Genomic DNA, 26,903 nt, shown 5'->3' on the forward strand with positions numbered 1-26,903 from the left:
ATTAAAAATCAATTATTCACACACATACTGCGACTTCACAAAATACAACATAGCACTGCACATCAAGCATGACGGTTTCAGACATGCTGTTTACTCCTCGTTTACTCACCAATTTCAGAAAACTTGAAAAATGTATGGTTGGCTAAAAATTGTTTCGTTAAATGTTGTCAGTATTTGCTGGATTGTAAATACATTTACTATTGTTAAATGAATAATAAATGCTCAATATAATAATAATAATAATAATGCAAACACTTAAAACGGTGCATTATTGATTTAATGCGAGTATCAACTCATTTTGTTGCCTGTTAGGATTTAGGAAAGACAAGGAAAAATTATATATATTCCATAATTCAGACAAGGCAATTCATAGAGCTTTAAAGGGAAATAAAGGAAATAAATGAAAACAAAGCTTGTATGAAAGACATATGAGGACATGGGGCATTATAATATTATTGTAGCCTCAGGAGAATTGTCTACATTCCAACATGTCTATCCAAAGTGTAAGAATTTGTCAATGTGAACCTGCATATGAGAAAGTTGCTGCAAGTTGTCTGTCTCTAATAAGGTATTTAAATATGTAAAAAAAAATGCTGCTCCCAATAAAGAAATTAATAAAGTAAAAGCTTTGATATAAGAAAAGTAATATAATAATTAAAAACATATTATTTATTGCAAAACCCGAGCAAATAATTATGTTTCAAGGCCTAATTTAAAAGAAGTGTGTCAGCAGAAAGTTTGTTCCATAGATGAGGGGCGTAGAAACTAAAAGATGCTTCACCTTGTTTCCTCTGACTCTGGGAACTCTTCTGGAGGACCTCGGGGCTCTGGATGCTTCACATTCTACCAGTCTGAGCTGTATTTAGACCCACACCCATTCAAACCTTTATAAGAATTAACATTTTGAAGTCGAGCCTTTGACTGACAGGCAGCCATTGCAGAGATTTAAACACAGTTAATATCTATTTGTATTGCACTATTTAGTATACAACTAATGAGTGTGAAATGAAAGTGAAAGATAATTTTTAAAAGCTCGAACTCATCTTTATCTGTAGTAAATAGTTACTAAAAAGCAAGTTATATTTAAAAAAAATTACATTCAACATTTCAGCAAAAATACATGTATCTATGTAACACAGTAGATGTGAAGTCCATGTAATATTTCATCAGTCATAGAAAGTGAGTAATAATAGGTTAACCTGTTAATTAAAGTCTTTATTGATCATCACTGATCGCTATTAATACGGAGGATTGATATATTTAAATGAGCAGTTAATGTAAATTTGTTCTTCACACACAAAGCGTTTGATTTGTTTCCTGTTCGAAGTCGCTCTGCCGGTCGGCCAGGCGAACAGTGGGCGTACAGCAGTTCGTTTTCCCATGATGCCTCGCTGTCTCTCTCTATCTGGCGCCTTCGCCTCGGAGCGGTCCATCTTGGCTCGCAGATCGCTGCAGTCTCCCTCCGCCCGCGCGCCGTCCGTGTTGTTGTAGTAAATAATGGCGGCATCGGGAGGTGGATTATCATCCCCCACGACCGTGGCGGCCCAGAGCACCGTAGCGCCGGCCCGGGCTCGTTTCCCGGGCCGGCCGGGCTCGGCTCGCAGCAGGCTGCGGTCGGAGAAACGCACCATACGCGGAAGGTTGGGTTTGGGCGACGGGGAGCTGGCTGCCGGAGGGCCGAGGCCTGTAAACATCGGCCTGGCGTTGAGCGAGGATCCGTCCCTGCTGCGCCTGCTCGGGCTGACGGAGAAGCACCGCCGGCAGAGAGACGTGGGCTTCGAGTCCAGCAACAGCGAGGAGGTGAATAAGCTCAGCGGAGCGCGGCAGCAAGACGCCAAGCGGCGCCATTAAATGCGATTAAAGCGTGGTTTGCCGAAAAGAAAGACCCCCGAATCATGTTCGTTACTTACAAAGAGCGTTTGTAGCCGTTAGCGGAAACTTAGCCGAGCAAACAGAAACATTAAAAGAGGCGCCTTTAGCCTCCCTGCGTGCTTGAGCTGCAGCTACACGCAGAAAGGGTGGATATTAGAGTTGGATTACACCTACACACATTTGACCTAATTGTTGTTTTCAAACGCACGTCAATTCTGCAAGTTGCAGCGGTGTTGCTCGCACATACTAGCCCCGTCCAGCTGAGTTTGTTTGCATAATTTAAAGGACTCCCTCCCCTCCCCAACCCCCCGGGCTGAAAGTTTTGTTTCGCTGTTTTCTGTTATGGAAACCAAGGGTTGTTCTTTTGTTTGTGTGTCCCTTGACATGGCATCGTGAGTTTGAGTTCCCACCCTGTGCTGACATCCTCCGCCTGCTAATCTGGTCGTAGTGTCGGAGGAGCTCGCAGCCTCCACGTTGGAGCTGTCAGCTGACCGCTCGCTGTTTTGAACGTGGCTTTAGCGTGGGACGCAATAGGATGGAACGCCCAAAGATTAATTGACGTTAAAAAAAATTTAAAAAGAAAATCTGACGGATACATATGTCAGATGGTGTTGTGCAATTCAAACCGTTCGATTGCAAATCTTATAATTCTGCCAATTTCTCACTTACAATGCAGATTGTCCCTCATGACGCTTTGTTTACTGTCATATCTGCTCCACAATCAAGCACTGATTGAATTGTTGTTGTTTTATTTGCTAAAACTCGATGCAAGATTTCATCAGTCTGGGAAGGTCCAGCATTCAAGAAATCAATCTTTATTGCATAACATCTTAATGGTGAACTAAAATGTAATCGACATGCTGCTCAGGTGAGGGAAGGTAAAGTGTACAGCCTCTTTTTAGATGTCCATATAGCTGTATATAAAGAGTGAACTATTAAATTATAGTGTATTAGTGAAGCGCTGCAATAACAAAGAGAGGAATTATGAAGAAAATGTTTTTGTTATTAATGCAGAGTTCTCGGGAAATGTGTTGTGAAAGCATAGTTGCAAAGTTAAATTGGATTCACAGGGCAAGCTAAAATGTAGTCATATTAGAAGGCACAACAGCAACAAAATTGGCATTGAAAATGATTCTGTACCTTTGTACGCCAATATGGTATTTTGAATTGCAAGCCTACTTTATCTGTGGTTCTTTTTCCGTGTTAGAATTTTTCTAATATACAAATACACAAAGGGGCAACAAGCTCAATTAATCTTGAGGACAGTGTCTGATCTAAATGATTACTTGGCCCAGATTGAGAGAAATTCTGATGTTGCCTTGAAACTGTCCAAAGTCATAAACAAAAATAGTGTAGAGTGTGAAAAGATGCTGGCGCCTCACCTGATGTGCACAAGTTGAAACAAAGGCTGAATTTTGTTTGTTTTTGACTCTGCAGTGTCAAACCACTGGTGAAAGTAAAAAAAAAAAAAATTAACTATATAAATCCACTCTATACTAATGAAATCCTTGTATTGTGTTTGTGCCGTCACTGTTGGATATCATTTACTCCAGCGCTGCCCTCTCTCTTCAGCGCCGGTCAGGCAGGATGCTATATAATGATTTAATGGCAAACTGGATCTAATCATATTTAACCTCCAAAGCAGGAGGCTATAGCATCTGACATCAGTTGGGCTTCACTGATGCAATCCTTTTAGAGTGGACTGAAACGGGGTCACATGGTCCACGCTAAAGCCTTTCGGTGATGCTCAGCTGGAACACTGCACACTCGGGTGTCTGTCTGTCTGTCTGTCTGTCTGTCTGTCTGTCTGTCTGTCTGTCTGTCTGTCTGTCTGTCTGTCTGTCTGTCTGTCTGTCTGTCTGTCTGTCTGTCTGTCTGTGTGTGTGTGTGTGTGTGTGTGTGTGTGTGTGTGTGTGTGTGTGTGTGTGTGTGTGTGTGTGTGTGTGTGTGTGCGTGCTGTGGGATAGATGATCGTTCTGGGGGTTTTGCTGGCTGACGAATCTTTAGACTCACTGTTTCGCATGTTAAGATGGGTGTGAGTAACTGGACTTTCAGTTTGCGATTTGCTGCCGTTTGCAGCCTCTGCATCTGCAGTGGACCTGTGTGTGAATCAGAGGACGCTGGGGGTCTGTGTATTTTTAACATTTCTACTTAAAATGGGGATGTAAAGGGTGGTAGGCGTTGGATGTGCATTTTACTGCAACCGGCACTCCATTAATATTCTCACTGCGACTAAAAATTTAAGACACATGAGCAAACAAGGTATTACTTATAATTGACTGAAAGATTGTGTTGCCTCAGAATGCTACTGATGCAACACTAGTAAGAGCGCAGAGGAGTGCTGTGGTTAAAGTTTCATCAGAGCTGGTGACTGATAAAGAAATTTAAACTCGGGTGCAAATTCTAAGTGGCAGCCTTGTGGCAGGGATGACTCCACCCTCCACCGTATTCCACCTAAAGTAACCTGAGAAGCTACCGAACCCATTCATTACCTCAATCGTGGTTTGAAATCGAACACTGAACAGAAACGGTCGTACTTTTGTTTGCACACCACTATTAATTTTTTTTTTCTTCCTAATGTACTTTGACAGCTGTGGATTGGATAATGTATAGAGAAGTTTTTTTGTTTTTGCTGGCAGTTTGTGGACACTAAATTGGAAAAAAATGTAAAAAAAAAAAAAAAAAATGTTAACTATTAGTTTCACAACCAATTTTCAGATTATGTTAATCATATAAACCAAGTAACAATTGGAATTACTCTAGATGACTGTATTGTGAGATTAATATGATAAAACATATCCTTGGTGATTAAAATAAACCCTGCAATTTCTATAAATCCATAAAAACTGCCTTTTATTAAAAAAAAAAAAAAATTCTTGTCATAGGTGAGCTTGATCACACTTTGGCCCTCACAATAATTGGCATTGTACAACTCTGGTTTACAATTACAGCATCATTTTGCAACACGTACTTTGTTGTTTTGTTGGCAAAGTTTATAACTGTGGCATGCAAGATAAGTCAAAGTTCATTGTGGAAACGTCTGTAGTCTTTTGGAAATTGTTTGGCAATGGTTTCTTTTTATTTTCTTTGTTGAATTTGAGTAAATGTGTATTGTTTGTTAGGCGATTGTATGTTTTATGGTGTCCGGTGCGCCCCGTGCTGGCTGGACACGATGAGGTGCTTAACATTGAAATAAAGTAAATCAGTCTTATACCGACTGAAATACTTGACTTTTGTTTTTTCTCCAGGAGGAGGATTTCACTGGATTTGGTACCACAACAGTTCGTCCGCAGAGAACGTCAGCCACTGTTCATCAGTCGTTATTCAGAGCATCAAAGGCTCGCCAGCCTTCTGTCCACTTGTCAAGAGCAAAGCCTGTTATTGGAAAAGTTATCCTCAAGACTCTGCCACCAGCACTGATTGGGAAAATTCTCTCAAAACGCTCGAAAGGGGAGCAGGGTGCTATAGAAAGCTTGGTCGAAGACAAAGAAATACCAAAGGTCAATATTAAAGTGAAAGGCAAGCAGGAAGCTCCTCCTGTGAAAGCCAAACATGCAGACAAGCAGGCCTCAGGAACAACATCGGCAGGAAAAACCACGAGCAGCACGCACAACCAAACAGCCGCTACCTCAGCCGGTGGCGGCAAGCAGGACAGGACGGCGGGCGTGTCGGCGAAAGGCACATGCTCTGAAAAACCTCAAGAAGGGATCAAAGAAGAAGGCGAGGTGTCCGACGCCTCCGACTCGAGCCAGTCCCAAAGCATCCGGAGATTTCGAGCAGAGCACACCAAAGGCACGTCCCCGGCCATCACTCTGTCATTTCCATCCTTTCACAAGCGGCAGAGGAAGAGGATGACTAAAGGCATGGGCGCCTCTCCGGAGGCTGGGGCGGAGGCCGGCGCACACAGCGGCGAGGAGGAAGCGGCCATGCCCCTCGAGTGCAAAGCCGAAGACGCCGCGGAGAAGAAATTGAATAAAAAGCGCAAATCGTTTGGGTCCCGGCGAAAGCAGTCGAAAGACCTTTCTATCAGACGTCCGAAAATGGGCAACGTTCGCTCTCGGCGTGTCTATTACACATACGTACCCGAGCCTCTTCCGGCTCCAGCCGCCCAGGTCGGCGACGACTCGCACATCCAGGGTCAGAGTGTCCCCCCGTCAGAGGAGGAGCAGAGGTCACTCTCCGAGCAACTGCCACACAGCTCCAACAACTCCCCCATCCCCGTCATGAGCGCGCGGTCCTCCCGCGTCATCAAAGCGCCGAAGAGGTTCCTGGATGAGGAAATGATCCCCTTCCCTAAAGGCTCCCTCACAAATTGGCTGAAAAGTCAACAGAAGGAGGAGTCAGGCTACGGCGGCAACTCGCCGCAGACGGATGCCGCGGCTGCCTTTGACAGCCAGCCTGCTAAAGTCACGTCCAAGCCCAGCGTGGGCACGAGCCACGTGGAGATCTACCAGAACCTCAAGAAGCTGACGCTGAAGCTCGCAGAGAAGAAGAAAGGCCAGTCTCAGGGGGAGTACTCGGACCAAGACGACAGTTTAACCTCACATGCCAAGAAGAGACGCAGGTCCAAGCTCATGATGGAGGAGATCGACTCCCCTGGCGTGGTCAGGAAATTCGCCGTGATGGTGAACACTGACGTCAAGGAACCTTCGCAAGTGACTCCGTATACAGAAAACAGTAAGAAAAATTGTTTTTCAGTTGGGTTTTTTTTTGGGCGGGGGGCAATTGTTTGAGTTTAAGCCACTAGATGGCTGTAAACAGTTTGGTTGTGAAAGTAAAGAGAGATTTGACTTGAGTACTTTCACTGTTGAAGCAGCAACCACGATGAGGGAGAATCGTGATGGACTGGAAGTCAGTGGGTCCAGCCATCGCATCGGTCTCAGCGGCGCCAACAAGAGGATGCTCCACCTGCTCAAGAAAGCTAAAGTCCAACTCATCAAAATTGATCAGCAGAAGCAGCTCAAGCTCTCCCAGGTAACAAATGAGCATGTGGCGAAAAGATTCTTTTGACATGACAAACATCAACTTAGTTTAACGTTTTCTAGATAATATGTGTATAACCTGCACAAATGTATTTGTTTTTGCCTGGTTGCAGCTTCTTTTTTTTTCTTTTTTTCTTGTGACTGATAAAATTAACCAGGGAAATCTTCCATTTGACAACATCACGGAGGCAGATGGATATAAATTGCTTATGACTGCTGGTAAAACTGATAGTGAGATTGACCAGACTGACAACGTTTGAAGCAGAACAGCTCCTCCCAAGATTTGTTTTGTCTTCTGGTGCTCGTCAGACTGTTTGTCTTCGGTGGCCGCCGATTCAAACTTATAGGAACATAATCATTTTACAATGTCTTGTTTTTGTCTGTAGTTGGTATCTGGAGAGTCGCGAATGCCGGTGAGCAGTAGCAGCAGGAGGAGAAGGAGAGTTGGCACGCCTCCCAAAGATCTCGGTCCTGAGGTAAAAAAAAATTAATGTTTTTTTTACTTGCCCTCTGACAAAGCGAACATCTGTCACTTTTATTTACTCATTATGTGGTTGTCTTTGCAACTAGCCCAGTCTAAAGACAGCCACGTGCGATTACATTCTCTGGCCTCTTCTTGTAAAGTGAGTGGCTGAGCAGACGCTTGATTTCCGTTACTTGATTGTGTGGTTCTGTGTGCAGGAGCAGCCGCTCTGCGGACCCAGGATCAAGCACGTATGTCGGGCAGCAGCGGTGGCTTTGGGGCAGCCTCGCGCCATGGTGCCAGACGATATTCCCAGACTCAGCGCTTTGCCCCTCCACGAGAGAGAGGGTATCACCTTTTCTCCTGCCGCAGAAGGTACAGTCTCCAAATCAGCTCTCTCGCTTTACATAGGGCTGCACTGTAAATGTGCAGCGAGTGCTCAAGCATTTGAGTGAATTAATGTTTTTTTATGATTAATGATGAAGCTGTTTGCGTCGTGTTTCCTGTAGGTGAACTCAATATCAGTAAAAATGGGAAGGAAGTGAAAAAAAAAAAGCTGCAGCTGCCTTTTTTTTTTTTCAATTGCAGTTAAACCTTCAACGAAGCATAAATGAGAGGCCTCAGTCAATGAACACTTTCAGTTTAACCATCTGTCCTAATCCTGTAAAATCTTTACATTCTGTTATATAGAGAGGCTGCTATTATATGTCTGGCGGTTTGTTACATACTGCAGGTATTTGATACTAGGAGATCTGTAGCACTGTGGTTCTCAGCCAATTCTAATTTCAGGTTTGTTACCAGAACATCACAGTTAAACTAAAGTGTGGAGTGGGGAGCTTATTGAGCGTCACGGTGAGGGAAAGGCCTGAGAGCAGGAAGGACAACCTGGATGATGCTTTGTGATGTCATCACCAAGGTTGTGAAAAAGCCCTTCATCGTAATCAGGTGTGTTGCAACTGGGAGAGCGCTAAGCCCTGCAGGAAGCCGGCCCTCCAGGACCGAGTTTGGACACCCCTTGTTCTAGACCACGCTTGCCTTTTCACCTTTAGTGATTCCACTGACAATATCTCGGTTAACCAGAGACGGGCACAGACGATTGAACCAGACAGGAAGTTGCTGCGTGAAAGGCAATTTTCTCAATTAAAAAAATAAAATAAAACCACTTAAAAATGAGGGTAGATGTCAGCAGCACAAAAAAAAGAAAGAAACAGTCAACAAACTTGTCCACAAAAGCTGCTGGTAGCAACTGCATGTGCACAAGTGGTCGTGTCATTCCTGGTGTATTTTAGAGACTTAGAGAAGGAACACTGTTATTTGAAATAAATAAATTGCTAAAGTTAAAGATGTTAAAGTGTTTCTATGCATCGCAGATCATATCGGTGTCGCAATTCTCGAATTGTTCATCTGTTGTTGTGCGGCCCTCGTTCTGTTTAGCATATACAAATCTTACTTGAGCAGACAACCATGCTCCCCTTCGGGGGGGGGGGGGGGGGCTGGACCCCAGGTTGGGAACCACGGCGGGAGCCGACACCTGAACACTTGGTGTCAGCAGGACCTACATGACTGTGATGATCATTTTGGTAAAAAAACAACATAGATGCGTTCTGATTGAGTTCACTCCGCCATATTCATACCAGAAAAGTTCTCCTCCCCCGATTACATCATCGTCCATCGATTGGAAACACACAAGTGAAAAGTAGAAACAGTATTTTTTTTTTTTTTTAGGGTGAGACAATCAGCAGTTATGTTTCCCAATTCTGGACTAGTCACAACTACTGCATCACTAAACTGTTCACCGAGTATTATAAAAAAAGACTGTGTAACCGTGGTCTCAGGTAGGTCATTTGCTTTTAATTCAATTTTCCACTTCTCCTTTTGTTTCTGCAGTTTGCTCATGTCTGACAAAGCTGCCCTTCTATTGTATTGAAGTGAAAAGCACTGATGAGCTAAAAATTATTCTCTCAAACTTAAGAACACAACCTAAATTGTTTTTCGAATTGTGTGCAGCAACGTAATTCTGGTCTCTCTTGTCAAATTTACCGAGCAGGGCAAAGAAAAAAAATCTGCTTTGTTAGTTCAATGTAGTTGTAACTAAAATATTTGCCAGCAAAAATATCTTTTGTCACACACAGATTAGCCACCGCTGTTGGAAAGCTATACCCAACACTGGTCAAGTGAGCGTCACTCAGTATGAGGTGAGGAAGCGCTGTTTGACAAATAATAGACTCACTCAACACATGTAGTGCTCCAGAGCAGAGTGATTCCCTTCACAGCGTTATTCCATTTTTCCTAACTCATCTTTTTTTTTTGTTTTTTTTTGTTTTTCAAATCTGACAAGTCGCCACTTCAAAAGTAATTGTTTTATGTCCGAAACAGCTTCGCTGTCTCTTTGTGGGCATTAAAATAGCTCTTGGGGGGGATTTAAGGGGATCCTAATAGGTTTCAAAAGAGTTCATGGATTTCTCCACACAGAGACTCTCGTTTCTGTTCAGTCACCTAACTTTTAATCTGGAGCTTCTTCATTTATCCAACATTTGAAGTAACTTGACGAACACGTAGCTATGAAAAAAGAAAAATCAAGCTAATGTGTTGGACACAGATCCAGTAACTGCGTATGAGCTCTTCTAATCACAGTTTGAACTGTAATGTCTCCAGCTGACTGAATAGTGAGTTCTGGCATCCCCAGATGTCACTCCCCACCCCCACCCCCTACCCCCCACCCCCCAATCACATGTAGGTAATGATTATTGGAAACCATGTTGTGGAGCTTTTACCCATCCTCCGTGTATTTCACCTGCAGACGTGGCATATGACGACGACGACGACGACCTAACCGAGCAGGGCGAGGCGCAGTGGGCCGTCTCTTTGGAGAACACCCAGCGCAGGAGGAAGGGCAAGAGCCACCGGTTCCAAAAGAAGAAGCTGTTGACTCGCTTTGCGCGCGGGAACCTGCGTTCCCGCCGGTGTGGACACTGCCAAGGCTGTTTGGTTGTGGAGGATTGCGCAACGTGCATGAACTGCCTGGACAAGCCCAAGTTTGGGGGGCCGAACACCAAGCGGCAGTGCTGCATGTAAGTCAAAACAAGCCCGGTCTCTTCGTTATGAAACTAAATCTGAAACGCAACTTTAATGTTTCTTTAAAGCTTTATTGGATACGGTGTATTGCATTGTGGCAGGTGTTGCAAAAATGCACGTTCTTTGCCTTTCTTTAGATACAAGAAGTGTGATCGGATTGAAAAAGCAAAGATGAAGCGTATCATCAGACCACTGAAACGTAAGTCTTAACAGTGCAGGAATATTTAGGCAGTACTAGTTTCAAACAGGTTGTGGTCTCAAAAGTCACAAGGCTCTGTTTTCTCAGTCCAGGCAAGGCGACTTCCATGCACCATGTCGAGCAGCGAGGACACGAACTGGAGCTTGGGAGGAGCCGGTGAAGGATTGCCCTCCGTGGCCACCGGAGGCCGGAAACAGTCTCTGCGTAACATCACGCCGCGCTCGTACAGCAGCCTACTTAAATCTGAATCTGAAGAGGAGGAGGAGACGGTAAATCAGAAGAAAGGTGATAAAGCGACGATCAAGCCAAACCCAGCAGCTGTGAGCAAGCAAGGTAACCGAAGCTTTGTTTTTAGTGACTTTAAAGCCACGACCAAAAGCTACTTTCTGAATGCGTTGGGTCTTTTACTCATTGAAGTGTTTTCTATATACAATGGAGGAGTAGAATAGTGCCGAAGACTAATTGTGCTCTTGTTTTGGAGATTACGCCGCTCAAGATGGCAGATCGCTCCCAGACGAGGTGGTGAAGCATCGGCGGCTGTTCTCTAAAGGAGTCGGCAACAAGCCGCGAGCATATAAGGTAAAAACACGGAGTAGGCTTTCCTCTTCACCTCCTGACGTTCCTCCTGACCAAGCCTGGGTTGAATGGTATTTTTGGAAAGTTGTTTTTGTTGGCCTTGGTAGGTGCTCAAAACGCATTTGTCTCTTTTTTTTTTTGGTCCAGAATTGTTCTGATTATTGATTTTCAAATCGACTCAATTGTTGACTTAAGTTATTTAAAGTCAAACAAAAGTTATTTCCAAACAATACTTAGCCCAGGCCTGTATCTCACTTTGGTTTTTTTTGTTTTTTTTGGTAAATTACCACACCTGCTTATTAATATGTTATTGCAATCACAACTTTCAAATTCAGCCTGGCTAATCTTTTATTCCTGACTTCTGGCTTCATAGCGGGTCACTGCATGTACTAAATTATGCATGCGATATGTGTTCACGCTAATTTCTACCAACGCTTTCACCATTTGCTTTTGTAGCAGCATGATGTGTATACACAAGTGTATGTTTGGAAGAGTTGTAGAAGATCTCACCTCAACAGTAAATGACTTTGCTGCTGTTTTACATTAGTGAGGTGTGTTTTTGGTAAACGCAAAGACTTTGTAGGATTTAGTGGCATCCAGTGGTGAAGTTAAAGATTGCAACTCGCCGAGTGCCATTCACTTCACCCTCTCTTTCCAAGTATGTGACCGTTAGTAGAAGTGCGACTTTATCGAGCTAATTCTGCTTTCTCAGAAAGTTCCCTTGAAGCCTTTCAGTTTCCAAACTACCAATGCACCAGAGGGCAAACCACGAAGCTTCACGTGGAACGTGGTTAAGCTAAAGGATGAGATGGATGGAAAGATTAGTTTTAAAAGACCTGTGGGATGGAGGCGTTGAGAAGAGACCAGCTGTGTGCAACAAAAGAATATGCATTTTGCCAAAGCAACATTAAATCTTTGGTTTTACTTCCCGGCTTAACTTGTAGCTGCAAGCATGGATACCAGAGGTGATTTGGCTTAACATTAGTTGTAGTGTTTTATTAACATTATTGTTTTCCCAACTGAAAAATGAAGTAACAAATAAAGATTGTTCTATGAAATATTGATTTGTGATGAACTGCAAAGCCCCTAACTTATTAAGAGTTGTTTTTGTTTTTTTTCATTGAGTCTCCACTGATAATTACTACTCCCAAAACTAAGAGAACATAATAGAAACAATGGTGCGTGCTTTTCTGCCCCTCCAGTCCGGAATCGCATTAATTGGTAATCGGCATGTTGGAGCAGTTTGAGGTTAATGGCCTTGCTGAGGGACTCGTTGGAAGTAGGATTTAAAACTAGCCTATTTTACAATCTTTGAGGCCATCAATGCCTGCTCGCTAAATCCTACAAAGTTTGAGAAAATTCAAAGCGTATGGAAGACTGTATTGAGGCCACTTCAGAGCTGGGCCAGCTTCCCCGATCAAACTTGCGTTTACTCTGTCATTTCTCTTGTGTTTGTTGGATCTGACTCTCCCTTTGCATTCTCCAGTCTTACTACGCAAATCAAATCGAGTCTTTGAAAGAAGAACATGAAAAGTTGTGCGAGTTTGATAGTATTGCACCTGTCATCGTGTAGACGTAGAAACAAAACTTCCGAAATGGTGTTTGTGTTCAGAACAGGACAGTGAAGCTCTGCATAAGTTTGTCATTGTCTGTGTTTTTGTCTTTTCAACTCCTTAACTGTGTTTCTCGCATGCAGGACATATAGGTGTTGCAGTTGAATCCCCATGTGTAGGAATATAAAGATTTGAATCCATAATGTATAAAAAAAAATTAAAAAAAAAACACTTGTAGGATTTTTAGTTTCTGCTTTCCACCTGCCCAGAGTTTTTGGTCGGCAGACTGCTGATTGCTAGTATCGCTTTTGGAGTCTCCGAAATGCATAATCTCATGTTAGAACGACTGCTCGCTGCACTTCTGTGTGTGTATCTGCTGCTACTGAATACCCTTTCCTCAGTTCTCCTATCCCTTTAATTACTCCCTCTTCCGTCTCCTCACTCTTGGTTAACACTGCTCTCTGTTGCCGCCTGTGCATGTTTCTAGTGTTAGTGTTACTTTGGAATCTTATCTTGCTGGTTGGCTTAGGCAGTCCCCTCCTCCACAGGCACAGGCGAACACAGAAGAGACGGACTCCAGAGAAACTTTGCCTGAACCCCGACCATCCCGGAGCCCCGCGACGACGCTGCAGAGGCAGCTGCGAATACAATTATGCCGTCTGCCTGATTATATCGTGCCGTCCGCTGCATACGCGCTGCGAGAGTTGCCTGCGCGCGTGGATCAGTGCGTTACACGGTCATATCCCATGCTGACTCGTCTTATAACCCACCCCGCTATTTCACACGCCTCACACTCTCTAGCAAGCCCTCCTCCGGAACCGGCCCGGCCTGAAACGCTCCCCGCTTCCCCACTCTCGCCCCGCCCCGTAGCAAACCCCCGAGAGAAGCGCCTGCAGGTGCGCTTGCAACGCTTGCCAAAGTCCGTGGTGCAGGCCGCCTTCCATTTGCACAAATCTGTTTCGCCAGCATCACGTCGACCAAATCCACAGCCCGAGCTGCAGTCCACTGCCAGAGATGTGCCCCCACGGCCACGTGCACGGGGACGATCCGAGTCTGAGGTGCAACACCCAGATGTTTTGACGGAGGCGCGCAGCTCTCATGCAGATATAACGGTGCCCGGTGTTGTGACCGGGCTTCCTCAGGCAGTCAGTCCAAGAACAGTGTTGCAGGATCGGCCCCAAGAAGAGCAGGAGGATAGACGAGTGGAGTTGGCCGAAGAGGACGGGGAGGACTCGCCTATAACAGAGACTGTGGAGCAAAGCTCTCCAACAACTGATGCACACTGTGTCCTTCGTTCCCAGAATCCTGCAGAGTTTGCATCTGTGAACTCCCTGACTGGGTTAACTAACGGATTTCCCCAAAAGGGCGTGTTGCAGAACAAGTACAAGATCCGTGTAGACTTTAAGGTGAGTCTGCATTTGTTGCTGGAAGCACACTGATTTTAAATCTCAGTCTTTTGTTCTCGTGCCCGAGTTGGACTTTAAGCTTTGCGGGAAAAATGATAAACTTTTGGTTGTCTGTCTTATCATGATGTTGATTTAGCTCTAAGATAATTAATTTGTTGGCATTTAGTCATCCTGACTGGAATGTAAGGAACATGGTTCCCAATCTCAATCCCTTTCTGACTGCTTGAATGTGACAGTGAGTCCACATTTGGTACTAACGTATCAAAGCAGATGCCTTCAATTGAAAAGCAGTGCTTAGTTTACTATGCTGGCTCTGGATTCTGTAAAGTGTCTCTGTAGATTTTTGTGACGTGTAAATCTAATATGGTAACCTCGGAATGGAACCCACTGCTTTTCAGGACAAAAATAAAATGTCCAGAAAACAAAACATTGATATCACAAAAAAACACATTTTGAAACGGACTAAATGTTTCCAAACTATCCAGTTCAATACGAGCAGAATGGCTTGCTCAGTACTAGAATACGTTGGAGGCACAGTCTGTGCAGATTAAGGAAGTAATCCAACAGCTTCTATGCAATATAGTAATCCTTCTGAAACTGTAATGCTGTTGTTTTCCCGTGTGTCCGTCAGGAGGACTGTGCTGTCCAGAATGTGTGGCTAATGGGCGGCCTCAGTGTGCTCACGTCTATCCCCACAACGCCACAACCCATCTGCCTGCTCTGTGCCAGTAAAGGCCGACACGAGGTAATGGGAACGGTCACTGATGACTATGTATCATATTCCTTCGTAGCTTTAAGAACCTTGTGGTGTTCATTCAGACCGTTTCTCCAGTGATTTGATCCTAATACATGTCTTCTCCATCGTTATCTGTTCTATCAGATGCTGTTCTGCCAGATCTGCTGTGAACCGTTCCACAGTTTCTGCCTCTCACCTGAGGAGCGCCCTCAAGAGGACAGCAAGGAGAACTGGTGCTGCAGGCGCTGCAAATTCTGCAACGTGTGTGGCCGTCGGAGCAAAAGCACAAAGGTATATGGGGTAGAATCACTGGGTCTATCATTAATGAAATTAACTCTTTTTTTTTCATTAGTTTAGGTACATTTGCTTTATTCCACCAGCTTTTTGATATTACTCTTAAACATAAGGATCATTGTCTTTTGACAATATAATAGAAATGCTTTCTAGAGAGTTCAATTAATGGCTTTGATTGTCAAAGAAAATGTATTCTTTGTTGTTGAAAAAGCCACATGTGACATCTTTGCACCATGTTCAAGTTTATATGGAACATTTATAAACTGAAGAAAGTGATGGTGTGGGTCTGAGGTGAAAGATGAGTATTCGACACGTTGAACAACTCTCAACATTCATGTACATTCTTGTGTTCTTGTAGCCTGTATTGCAGTGCAGAAGGTGCCAAACATCCTACCATCCCTCCTGCTTAGGGCCGACATACCCAAAGCCGATGAACTGCACCATACCATGGGTAATGGACTGCATTGCAATGACTTATGACACGAATCTACATGCAGCACAGGGAAACCTCAGTGGGGAAGGTTGCTGATTATTTAATTCCGTTGTTCTCGTGCAGGTGTGTATGACTTGCATCCGTTGTAAAAGTTGTGGCGTTACTCCTGGAAAGACCTGGGATCTGGCCTGGAACCACGAGAAGGACCTCTGCCCCGACTGCACCGTTCTGCACAAAAAAGGTGAAACTTTTAGTGTTGGCTGAGCTTGGCAGGGTCATGTTGATGGGACGGTGTGAAGAACGGCTTCAATGAAGGCTCTTTGTTCACATGTGTTGTTTTTCTGATGTCTGACTCATGTGGCACTTGTTTTGTGTTCATCGCAGGCAGTTTTTGCACCGTCTGCAACAAGTGCTATGACGACAGCAGTCAACTGTCACAGATGATTAAATGTTCGCAGTGCAGCCACTGGATTCATTACACTTGTGAAGGACTTTCAGGTGAGTAGCATGAAAGGCTAACAACATGCTGCTGTTAGGTGTGGGATTTTCTTGGTAGTAATTCAGATTTCGGTGTGCAACAACAGCACGGTTCTGAATATACAGACACCTTGAATGCACAAGGTTCATTTATTGATGCTGCTTTCAAAAGGGCCAGTGACAAAATAGTTGACTGCATTTGGGGAGTATAGATGGAAACAAAGCTCATGTTGGTGTTGTTGTCGTTGCAGAGGAGCACTTTGGACTGCTGTCAAGTCAGAGAGACGAAGTGGAGTTCACCTGTTGCTCCTGCAGTCAACAGCAAACCGAGCACAGCAGCTTGAAGCAGGGGCTGCAGAGTCGGCTGATGGTGGAGCTGGAGGGAGTCCTCACAGACCTCCTCTCCTCCAGCAGCACCCAGCACCTTGTCTCCTGCAAAACGGTGAGGAGAAATAAACATGCACAAGCAAACAAAAGCTAATTTGTCCAATTAAGTACATGCCCCTCTTTCGAAATTAAAGCGGTTAAATCCGATTCCGGGTCTATTTTCTGGATCTTATCGTGAAATGTGTTTATTTTCAGTGTCAAGAACAAACCATCACATCTATCAGGGAGCAAGAGCCGGTTTGTGATCTCCAGGCTGTGCAGGAGAAGTTTAAAGCGGGCAATTACACCTCAATAGTAAGTGAATCATTTACCAGTTATTAACAGGAACTGAAACTTGGATCACAGTTATAACTTCCTGTTTCAATTTAAAAAAAAGTTCTCTGTTATAAATAGATTGTAGAAAGTCTGCTGAGGAGAAATAAAAATGCTGGTGGAATCAATTGCATGCACTCTTGCTGCTCAAAGCTCCTCCTGACACCCAGGTGTCTCTTTTTTTTTTTTTTCCCCCGTCGCCCACTCAGAAAGCTTTTCATGCAGACGTTGCGTCTGTGATGAAGACGTGGTTGAAGGAGGAGGAACTTCTCCCTGAGGAGCAGAAACCAACCATTCAGTCCAAAGCACACTACATCAAAGTAAGCTTCTCTCCTCAGACACCCGTCCACAATTAGCGGTGTTTTTATAGACACGTCATGGTTTGACAACTATGGCCCGCAAAAATGTGTTTGTATCGACATCATTTGTCTGTAATCCATCTTCTGTTTTCAATATCCAACAGGTAATGAAGCAGGTTTTCAGCTGGCTTCCTGCCTGCAATCTCAAAAAGTGGAATTCATTTTCCGAAGAATTCCCGAGGTAGGACTTCCCGACATTGTTCATTCTACATGAATTATTGAACCCCAGATTTTTGTTCTTTTTATACATATATATATATTAGAAAAATCATAATTGTATTGCATTTAATGATAATCTCAAACCAAACGATTCCCACTGACTTCATTCTTACCTTACAACTCCCAGAACTGTTGTGTAAGATTGCACAAGTGCACTCTGTGTTAAATGAGTTTAATGTCACTCCAGTTGATGGACAGCTGTCTTGAACATGTCTGTTCTTATCTCGACTCTTCCAGCGGTATGCTCCCCGAGGCAGTTCTCCCACCATCTTTGGAGCACAGCTATGCACAGTGGCTGGAGAGGACATACCAGCTGAAAGAGGCCAGGGGCCTTCAGAAGGGCAAAACTGACTCTGTGCTGTCGTCGGTGGCTGTACGGCAGTCTGCCCGTCCTCTGCGTCCACATGGTACGAAGTGACTGTAGCCTGCTCTGTATGATGTGATGCCGAAGACGGGAACACGGTTTCAAGTCATTTATTGTAGTGGTGATCAGTACAGAGTTGTTCTCATCTTCTTATCTGGAAATTCTGTTTGATTCCCCAGAGTCCACCAAGGCTGAAGATGTGAGGCAGTGTGCGTTGTGCCAGCAATATGGAGACTTTGCTCCCAGTGTGAGTTTTGCTGCCTTATTTGCCATAATGACATTATCTCCTAGTTTTATTGACAATTTTGTGCTGAGTATTTTTAGTTTCTGCTCCATAATTGTAGTTAATAGAGCAATTTGTTGTTTTATTAAGTACTGTGACTGCGTCTTTGTCTTGGTAGGAAGCGGGGCGGCTCCTGTACTTGGGGCAAAACGAGTGGGCTCACGTGAACTGCTGCCTCTGGTCTGCTGAGGTGTACGAGGACAACAGCGCTCTTCTGCAGGTGCACAGTGCTGTATCGAGAGGGCGCCATCTGGTAAGACTTGCGCTCAAAAATATATAATTACATTTTTTGTCCTGTGAAAAGCATTTTGACATAACCTCCCCGTGTCCCTCATTCTGCAGCGTTGTGATCGTTGTGGGCAGTCAGGAGCGACGGTGGGCTGCTGTCTGGCCACCTGCCAGAGTAATTTTCACTTCATGTGCGCTCGGGCAAAGAACTGCGTCTTCCAGCAGGACAGGAAGGTGTACTGCTGCAAACACCGAGATCTTGTCAGTGCAAAGGTATGCAAACGAGCTTCTTTGTCATTACTACACTTGTTTTTTTTTTTTTTTGCACGCTCTCGTCACACCTGCTGAATTTTGATGATGCCTTCCAGATCGTGGCTGGTAAAGGATTTGAAGTCCCTCGAAGGGTGTTTGTGGATTTTGAAGGGATCACTCTCAGAAGAAAGTTCCTCACAGGCCTGGAGCCAGAATCCATAAACATGACCATCGGTAAGAATGTGGAATTGTTACGCGTTGTTGGTTTGTGTCACTTGACTCCTGCACCAGCCCCGTGTTTCCATTGTGAGAGGAAATTTTGCCTTCGACTGTTGACTTTCATTCTGGTTTGTTTCCAGGCTCCCTGCAGATTCAGAAACTTGGTGTGTTATCTGAGCTGTCTTCGAATGGGAGGATGTTGTATCCAGTTGGCTATCAGTAAGTAGTCACTGCCTTTAAATGTGTTTGGGTTTTTTTTCCCTTAACAAGCTTATAGTCTTATCACACCTTCCTCCCTCTATTCCCCAGATGCTCTCGGTTGTACTGGAGCACCGTTGATCCCCGGAGGCGCTGTAAGTACACATGTAAGGTGACAGAAGTGAGCACACCTCTCCCCGGTGAGGAGCAAGATCCGCGGTGGGACCATGAAGAGAACCACACCATTGTTCACAGTCCCCACCACACGAGAGGTGAGCAAGAAGGGATGAACTTGATCGGCAGCCAGGAATCCAAAAGAAAAAAACGGCTCGTAGTGCTACACTTGCTTTGTTTGAGACTTTTCTTTTTCTTCACCAGATATTGAATCATCGGATTGTTTGACCCCTTCATCCAGTCCAATAAAGTCCACGACCCCATCACCCAACTCAAAACTGCACAACACACCTGGACCTAGAAGTCCTGGTTACTCTCAGACCAGGAGACCAGCAGGGGGATCATCTCGACCTCTCCCTTCTCCAGGTGAGTAGGATTATATAGTTCCTTGTATATTCTTAGTTTATGATCATTTCGGTTCGGTGTATAAGTGTAGTTGTGTAACTGTATCCTTTGATGCCCTCAGGGTCCATTCTTCCCAAATCACATCACATCCTTACACTGCGGGACCTCGAGGATACCCGTCGGACTCGGAGGCTCTCGTCAAGAAGCCGCTGCAGTTCTTCGCCATCGGAGAGCGATCCGTCTGTGCTCCCGTCTGTGACCCTGCGCTCCAGTAGCACCGTCCAACCCAAATGCGCATTGTTTGGCTCCCCTCCTCGGCCCTCAAATTTGGGATCCGCCTCGCCTCCTCTGTCGCGACAAAACTCTGCATCTCCCGTCTGGAGCTCCCCGCCAAGATCCAACTCTAGTCTTTCTGCAGCGATGTCGCCTTGTCAGGGACTCCTCACTCATTCCCCCAGAACACGGCTCAACTTTAAAATCACCACCCCAGTGTCTGCAGAGGTTCCCCAAGACTTCCTCGCGTCGTCTGAAGCAGAAGATGCAGCAGTGGCCACAACAAACGGGATTTCACTCGCCCCCGATAACCTGGAGGAGGAGGTGGCCAATCTCATGGCCGAGGAGCTGCCTTACACCGTTTTTGATCCCGACACAGACGTGGCCTCGATGCTGAATGCAAAGCTAGAGTTTGACGATGCTCTACTGGGCGAGAACGTGGCGCTTCACTGTGAATCACAGGGCGGCAGAGGAGATGTGGAATGTGTAGGGAATGATGTAGAAATGCATGCAGATAACCGTGAGAATGACTCCGAAGACGAAGACTCCAGTCATTACCTAAAGTTTTCTCGCACAGTGGTGCGTGACGCAGCTAGCAGCTCAGATGCTGCAGCTCAGCTCCACTCCACTGAGTCGATCTCGCAGTTGGATGGAGCAGACGGTGGGTCCGACAGTGACGACGGCGAGGGGGTCGCTGATAACGACCAGGACAGAGGTGATCTCAGTCACATAAATCACAACACTCCAACTAAACAACTTACGGTTACTCTAAAGCGGTTGGAGTCTATCTACACGGTGTCAAAGTCACAAGTTGAACAAGAAATGGCTGGAGCAGAGCTTCAGCAAAGTTTACCGCCGTCTGAACTTCTTGAAACAGATTTTGGAAGCAGTGAACTTTCAGTTCAGGAGGAAGAGGTCTCCATAACCCCAGAAACGGTGGAACTGCAAAATGAAGTGATTCTGGATACAGTGACTGGCCATTTTGTTCCCACGGAGGGCGGCTCTGTTGTGCTCCAAGAGAAAAAGGCGACTGAAGACAGCGACGACGGGAGGTCCTCGTCAACCGACTCGATTGAGGAATTTAAAGATGATCTGAATGACCCCGATTACAGTCCAGAGCCCAAAACCAAAAAATCTCCCACATCGCAGATGAAAGTCGTCCCTGTCAAGCCCAAACTTCCTCAACCAGACACCAACCACCCCGTAAAACCAGTTCTTCTGATCCAGCCGAAACTCAAGCTGCCTTTGCCTCCTCGACACCCTGTCAACAATGTGCCCCTTTCCACAGCTAGCGTGACTGTCTGTCCTGTCCCTCGTCCAGTCACCTCCCCCATCATCATCAATGGCCTAAATGCCCTACCCTTTCACTCGAGTGCCACACGGGCCAAGGCCATTGCCATTCGCTTGGACAACTCAAACACTGGAGTTGCACAGGCGGTCACTCACGATCAGGCGGGCGTTTCCAACACACCGCCGCCCCAGACTCCTACCCCTCAGGTCTTACTGGTCAACCGTCATGGCCAGATTCTGCTGAAAGATCCCAGATCGAATACTTTCCAGTCACTCCACGCAAACTCTCCTGCATACAGTAAAATAAGTCAGATAGCAAAAATTCTCCACAGCGGTAACCCATTGCGTCACACTGCCCCTCGCGTCATATTAAAGCCTCGCTCCAGTGCCATCCCCACCGCCGCCTCTTCCTCCGCCGCCGGTAACCACACAGTGACTGAAAGAAAAATAGTCCTGAGAGTGCTGAAAAGCAGTGGTCCTCCTCCCTCTGCTTCTGCTTCCGCTCCTGCTCCCGCACCTGCACCTGCTCCTGCTCCTGCAGCTGCTGCCAGTGTGCCGAGTGCTCAGGAACCAAATCCTGCCAAGATCACAGAAAGCACAGCACAGGCGATCATCAGCAGAGCGATGGCCATCCCCCAGTCCAGGGTGAAACCCATCATCCTCAACAGTAGTCCATCGTCTCAGCCCAAGCAGCAAAAAACCGCCGTGTTTCAGAAAGCAGACTCTAATCAGCCATCGTTGGGATACTCGGAATTGCCCAGTGGGGTTAAGGGACAGAAACCCGTTTCATCATGCCAGCAGGTGAGCGTGAAGAGAGACTCATCGGTGGCTGAAAGGCCTTCGAGGAAGAAATCCAAGCTGGACTTTTTGAAGGATCTGTCAAGTGAGCTGGAAGAAAATGATTCCAGGTAAGAAAAGATCTAAAAATGGATTGATTTGATGACGTAGAATCACACACGGGCACTCGTCTACCTATTAACTTGGGATGAAACGATTGTGCGTGGTGGAAACATTTCATCAGCATTGTGATTGATCCTATTCAAGGTCATAATGAGAAGTGGAGTTACCCAACGGTTTCTTTCAGCAGCTTGCAGACTTTTCAGAGCGATAAAGTCAAAATCTACAAGTCAGAATTTTGAATCCTTCACACAGGTTGAGTGGCGTGAGAATGAAGGCTCCATCGGTGAAAAGTGTTCTCGACTTGGACCAGAAGGATACGTCCCAGCCACTGAAGATCACTGCTAAAGCTCCCCCAGCTCTCCGGTGAGTCCAGTTTAGAAAAATAGATTAAGACGCCACCAGTTATCAAACGGGCTTCTAAACTGGTTTTAGTGTTAAAAAAAAAAAAATTAAGGCATTTCAATTAGTTGCAACCATTATTTTTTTCCTTTTCAAATATTTCAATTTTAAAATAAGTAATGTAAAGATTTGTTTTTATGCAATAGATTTCATATGTATCCTTCACTCCCTCTGACCAGTCTGATTAATTTTTTTATTTAATTTTTTTATAGGCACCCTCAAGCCAAGACTCCACCTCCATCCAAAAATATCAGCAGTTACATTCAGGGTAAAACACACATGTGGGTCAGTGCCCGTCATGGAGATCTCACCGAGTGGGGCCCTTACACAGGTTTGTTTTATTTTTATGTTTTGGTCTGAAGTAGTCAAAAGCGACACATGTGAGACTCTGATCATAATATCTCTTTTCTTTATGTTTTGTTTGTCTCCTTTATGACTTTTCTTCGTAGGTGTTAGTTCAGAAGACGACGCCCCCCTCCCTAAACACAGATACAGAACGTACCTGAATCAGCCTCACCTGCGCTTTGAAATCACCAGCGACGACGGCTTCAGCGTGAAGGCCAACAGTATAGAAGGTGAGAGCGGTTTTGTTTTCGCGTTATCCTGTAAATTTCTAGCCGTTAGGAGCGACTGAAGCCATGTGCATCTTGTGCGAGTCTTTGCCAAAGTTCTCCCTTCATCCCTTCGTCTCTCGTGTCTCAAGTCGCTTGGCGTGCCGTGATTGACGGCGTCCTTGAAGCCCGGGCAGGTTTCCACCTGAAGCAGCTGCCTCTGGGCGGGATGAGCGGGCCGCGGGTGCTCGGCGTCGTCCACGACGCCGTCATCTTCCTGCTGGAGCAGCTGCAGGGTGCCGCGAACTGCAAACATCACCGCTTCCGTTTCCACCGCTGCGATGACATTGAAGAGGAGCTTCCTCTTAACCCCAGTGGCTGCGCTCGAACTGAAGTCTACACGCGGTAAAAAAAAGCTCATTTACATCTTCTTGCTGTAAAAAAAAAACTTTTAATGAGGCTCAATTAAAAACATGTTGCTCTCTTTATTTATTTTTTACCCCCCCCCCTCTCTTGTCTGTGTTGTTTTGATATGCTCGGCAAATTAATTGGTCTCCCCCCTTCTGTTTGTCTAATTAGGAAAGCAACTTTTGATATGTTCAATTTCCTGGCGTCGCAACACCGACAGCTCCCCGATATTGTCGGCCCCTTCGATGAGGAGGAGGATGAATTCCCCCTGAAGTCGTCCAGGTCGGTGGATTTAACTCGTCACATATTTATTGATCCCGATTGGAACCACATGGCAAAAACGCTTACCGGTGCCCCTTCTCCACCAGGCGAGCCACCAACAGTGAACTTCCGATGGCGATGAGATTCAGACACCTGGAGAAAATCTCCAAAGAAGCAGTTGGAGTTTACAGGTGATTGGAACAAACCTTTCGTAATCTTTAACTGGCTTTTTTTGTGGGTTTTTTTGCTTCAGTATTATTTACAGTCTGTTGGGTCATTTCATTCAAAAATTCTCTCTCACAGGGTCAGTCTCTCTACGACAGACTGACCCTTTCTCTTTATCGTGCGTCGGCCTGTGATCACGTGGCACGCCGCTTTTTGAACTCAATCCTTTATCTATCTGGGGGGGGGGGGGGGGGGTGACAAATTGAGGGCGGCGTGTCCTAAAATATGCTTCACGTTGCTCGACATTGGCGAGAGCCACAGTACCGACAGACTGTTCTTCACATCCGCGGCGTCTCCCTGTAACTGATTCCAGGTCTCCGATTCATGGACGAGGGCTGTTCTGCAAGAGGAACATCGATGCCGGGGAGATGGTGATCGAGTACGCTGGCACCGTCATCCGTGCGGTCCTGACTGACAAGCGGGAGAAATATTACGACAGCAAGGTCAGTTTTAACTTACTTATTCCCTGTTTGAACTTATTCCCACTTATTTATTCTCGCACTTCATTTTAGGCCCCTTATTTTATCCCGGTTACTTGAAATTTCCTTCTGCAGTGCATCTCTGATGTAAATAAGAGATCGGTTTCTGCCTTGGTTCTTTTCTTGTTCAATCAATGTCAGAAGCTGCCGCTAATAATTCCGTTTATCGTTGCGAGGAAGGAACATGACGTTCAGCTGTTGAATACCATGTGACCGGGTTCCCGTCGTTTGTGTCTTTGCACCAGGGCATCGGCTGCTACATGTTCCGCATCGACGACTTCGACGTGGTCGACGCGACAATGCAAGGCAACGCCGCCCGGTTCATCAACCACGCGTGCGAGCCAAATTGCTACTCGCGCGTCATCAACGTGGACGGCCGCAAGCACATTGTCATCTTCGCCCTGAGGAAGATCTACCGCGGCGAGGAGCTCACGTACGACTACAAGTTCCCCATCGAGGACGAGCGCAACAAGCTGCACTGCAACTGCGGGGCGAGACGCTGCCGCCGCTTCCTGAATTAGACCGGCGTGAACGAGAAGCCATGTTGCGAGGCGCCGCAGGGGGTGGAGCTCTGAAGGAAAGCTGCGATGTAGCCATCAGCAGAAAGCTGCTGATCCGCCGACTCGTCACGTTGATGAAAGCCTATTTTAACGAGCATCCTCTTAATTACTGAAATCAGACAAGAGCCATATGTCAAAGCTGAAGCCGACATAAATGACTTTTAACTACTGGATCGCTGGTGATGTTTTGGTCTTCGGGGTGGGGGGGGGGTTTGTTTTTTCCACGTCGTATGCGCACACACTTGTCCGTGTTGCAGCTCCCGTCGGTGGCCTCTGCTGGAACCGGGGGCTGGACGTCGCCACTCCGAGGAGCCGGCCGTGCCGTTTGAAACGACCCGAGAGCGAGTTCCCCCGCCGTGTGGCGAGGGATCAGTCAGATTGGAACGAGGAGGATTTGTCCAGCGTCTTACTTGCACACAATCATCACTGGCAGCACATTTTCACTTCAGAAGGCAATTAACACCTCTGACTCCAAGCACCTTGTGGATGTTCTAGTGCAGCTATGCTTCACCGCCATCTCCAAAACCACATCTCTCATTGGCAGGGAATCCAACATTTCAGGTGCTGATGACGTTTATTCCAAGGGTTAGTTTCAATAGAGTCGTTCCTCCAGTCAGCTTCAACCTTCTGTCTTTGCCTCGTACTGGCAGAGACGCTGTGATCTTTTATCGTGCTATAACATTCAGTTTTTGTTACTTCGTGTTTTCTATGTATTTTAAGGCCTACAAGGGAGAGTTCTGCCGAAGCAGCCGTCGCAAAGATAGTGGCGCTCGCCTGCGGCCCCTTAATCATTTTGTATATTTGAATAATAAATGTATATTCGACAAACTGATGGAGGAAAATTTTGTGTGAGCTTTTAACTTTAAATTTGTAAGTGAAGGCGAACTGACAGAAATGAAGCCATTGCCAAGAAATTCTACTAAGTTAATAGTTTTGTTTATGTTTTGCACCCTCCTTCCTCCTGTTTTTGTCTCTCACTGGTGTACTACCTCAAGTCGTTATGAAGCAACATTTAATTAGTTTGGTTGAAGAACTGCTTCCTCTTTTCCTCCTGGTTTCTAATCATTGGAAATGAATTACCATCAACACTATTATCGTTAAAAGAAAAAACAAAAAAACCGGTTGACATCATTTTGTTGTGCTCATTTACTGCGTTGTGCACCAAAACCAAGCTACTGGATGTAGATAGGAATTGTCACTTTAAGTTGAAGGTTGGATGCTGTGGACTTGTTTTTATAAGATTATTAACTGAATTACCAAGCAGAACTCTTGTTACTTTGTGAGCTCACCATGGATCCTTGCCTGTACATAGTTGTAAAACATTTCTAAACCTGTTAAATATTTTTTTACCTCCAATTTTGTTTTGTTTTTTGTTTTTTTAAATTTACGTTCAATAAAATGTGTTGGAAGTTTGCTTTTCATTTGCCAATGTTTATATCGCTCTGTGTGTATTAAATCAATTAAAATAGGTTTTGTGATTTCATGTTGTGCAGTAATACTGTGATAAAAATGATTTATCATTTTGGTGGTTCTTGTTTATACACAGCAAATTAAAAAAAAAAAGTCATAGCATGTCTTATCTTCAAAAAACGCTGGACATTTTTTTTTACTTTAATCACAAATCAGGTCAGTCCAGCAACTTGTGTATATATATCAAACTTTTGATTCTTCAGCTATTCAGTAGCATAATATTAACGGCACTAGGTAACTACTTTTACGTACACGACATTCCAACAGACTCCACAACCCCATTCCTGAGCTATAATCAAAAGGTCATCTATGAGTATGACAACACCCATTTTCTAACTTATGTAAATTATTACAACTACAAACATCAGAACCAATCTTCCGCAGTTTCATTACAACAGTTTAAAGCCTAAAAAATTGTTAGAACTGAGTTCAGAGGCCACATTCAGCCCGATTTCTTCAGGAGTGGGCCATATGTGTACATTGATAGCCTAAATGCAACTGTCGGGACGGTTGCTGATTTGTTTTAGTGCAAAGAAGCTCATCAAAATGTTTAAAGTAAAATATCCTGACTCACTAATTTGGCATTTTGCAGCCTTCAACAGTAAAATAACAGTAAGGTAATAGGTTTATGTCAGGTCTCAGTGTTCTTTATGTCCGCTCCTACATAAATAGTGTGATCTC

General features: G+C 45.1%; 1 protein-coding gene across 3 annotated transcripts; it reads left to right on the forward strand.

Moving 5' to 3' along the window:
• Positions 1-1,497: 1,497 nt before the first annotated feature.
• kmt2ba (lysine (K)-specific methyltransferase 2Ba) lies at positions 1,498-24,926 on the forward strand (the record flags this gene model as incomplete). 3 transcript variants are annotated; one of them, XM_080516293.1, is made up of 36 exons in its annotated part: positions 1,498-1,800; positions 5,121-6,549; positions 6,686-6,846; positions 7,241-7,330; positions 7,536-7,692; positions 10,118-10,388; positions 10,530-10,591; positions 10,679-10,924; positions 11,073-11,170; positions 13,269-14,126; positions 14,758-14,871; positions 15,007-15,153; positions 15,515-15,607; positions 15,713-15,830; positions 15,974-16,087; positions 16,318-16,508; positions 16,649-16,747; positions 16,975-17,085; positions 17,229-17,305; positions 17,581-17,750; positions 17,887-17,954; positions 18,109-18,243; positions 18,333-18,491; positions 18,587-18,704; positions 18,830-18,908; positions 18,999-19,159; positions 19,266-19,427; positions 19,528-21,877; positions 22,122-22,232; positions 22,481-22,599; positions 22,718-22,843; positions 22,972-23,224; positions 23,399-23,509; positions 23,596-23,679; positions 24,027-24,156; positions 24,438-24,926. In XM_080516293.1, 36 exons carry the CDS (start codon positions 1,498-1,500, stop codon positions 24,711-24,713), a joined length of 9,351 nt encoding a protein of 3,116 aa, XP_080372419.1. In that variant the 3' UTR covers positions 24,714-24,926. The 3 variants fall into 3 exon arrangements, with proteins under 3 accessions (XP_080372419.1, XP_080372421.1, XP_080372420.1); XM_080516295.1 differs by having other exon boundaries at positions 14,022-14,126; XM_080516294.1 differs by having other exon boundaries at positions 6,689-6,846.
• Between the last annotated feature and the right edge of the window lie 1,977 nt (positions 24,927-26,903).

This window comes from Blennius ocellaris (assembly GCF_963422515.1).
Source record: "Blennius ocellaris genome assembly, chromosome: 20".
NCBI lineage: Eukaryota > Metazoa > Chordata > Actinopteri > Blenniiformes > Blenniidae > Blennius > Blennius ocellaris.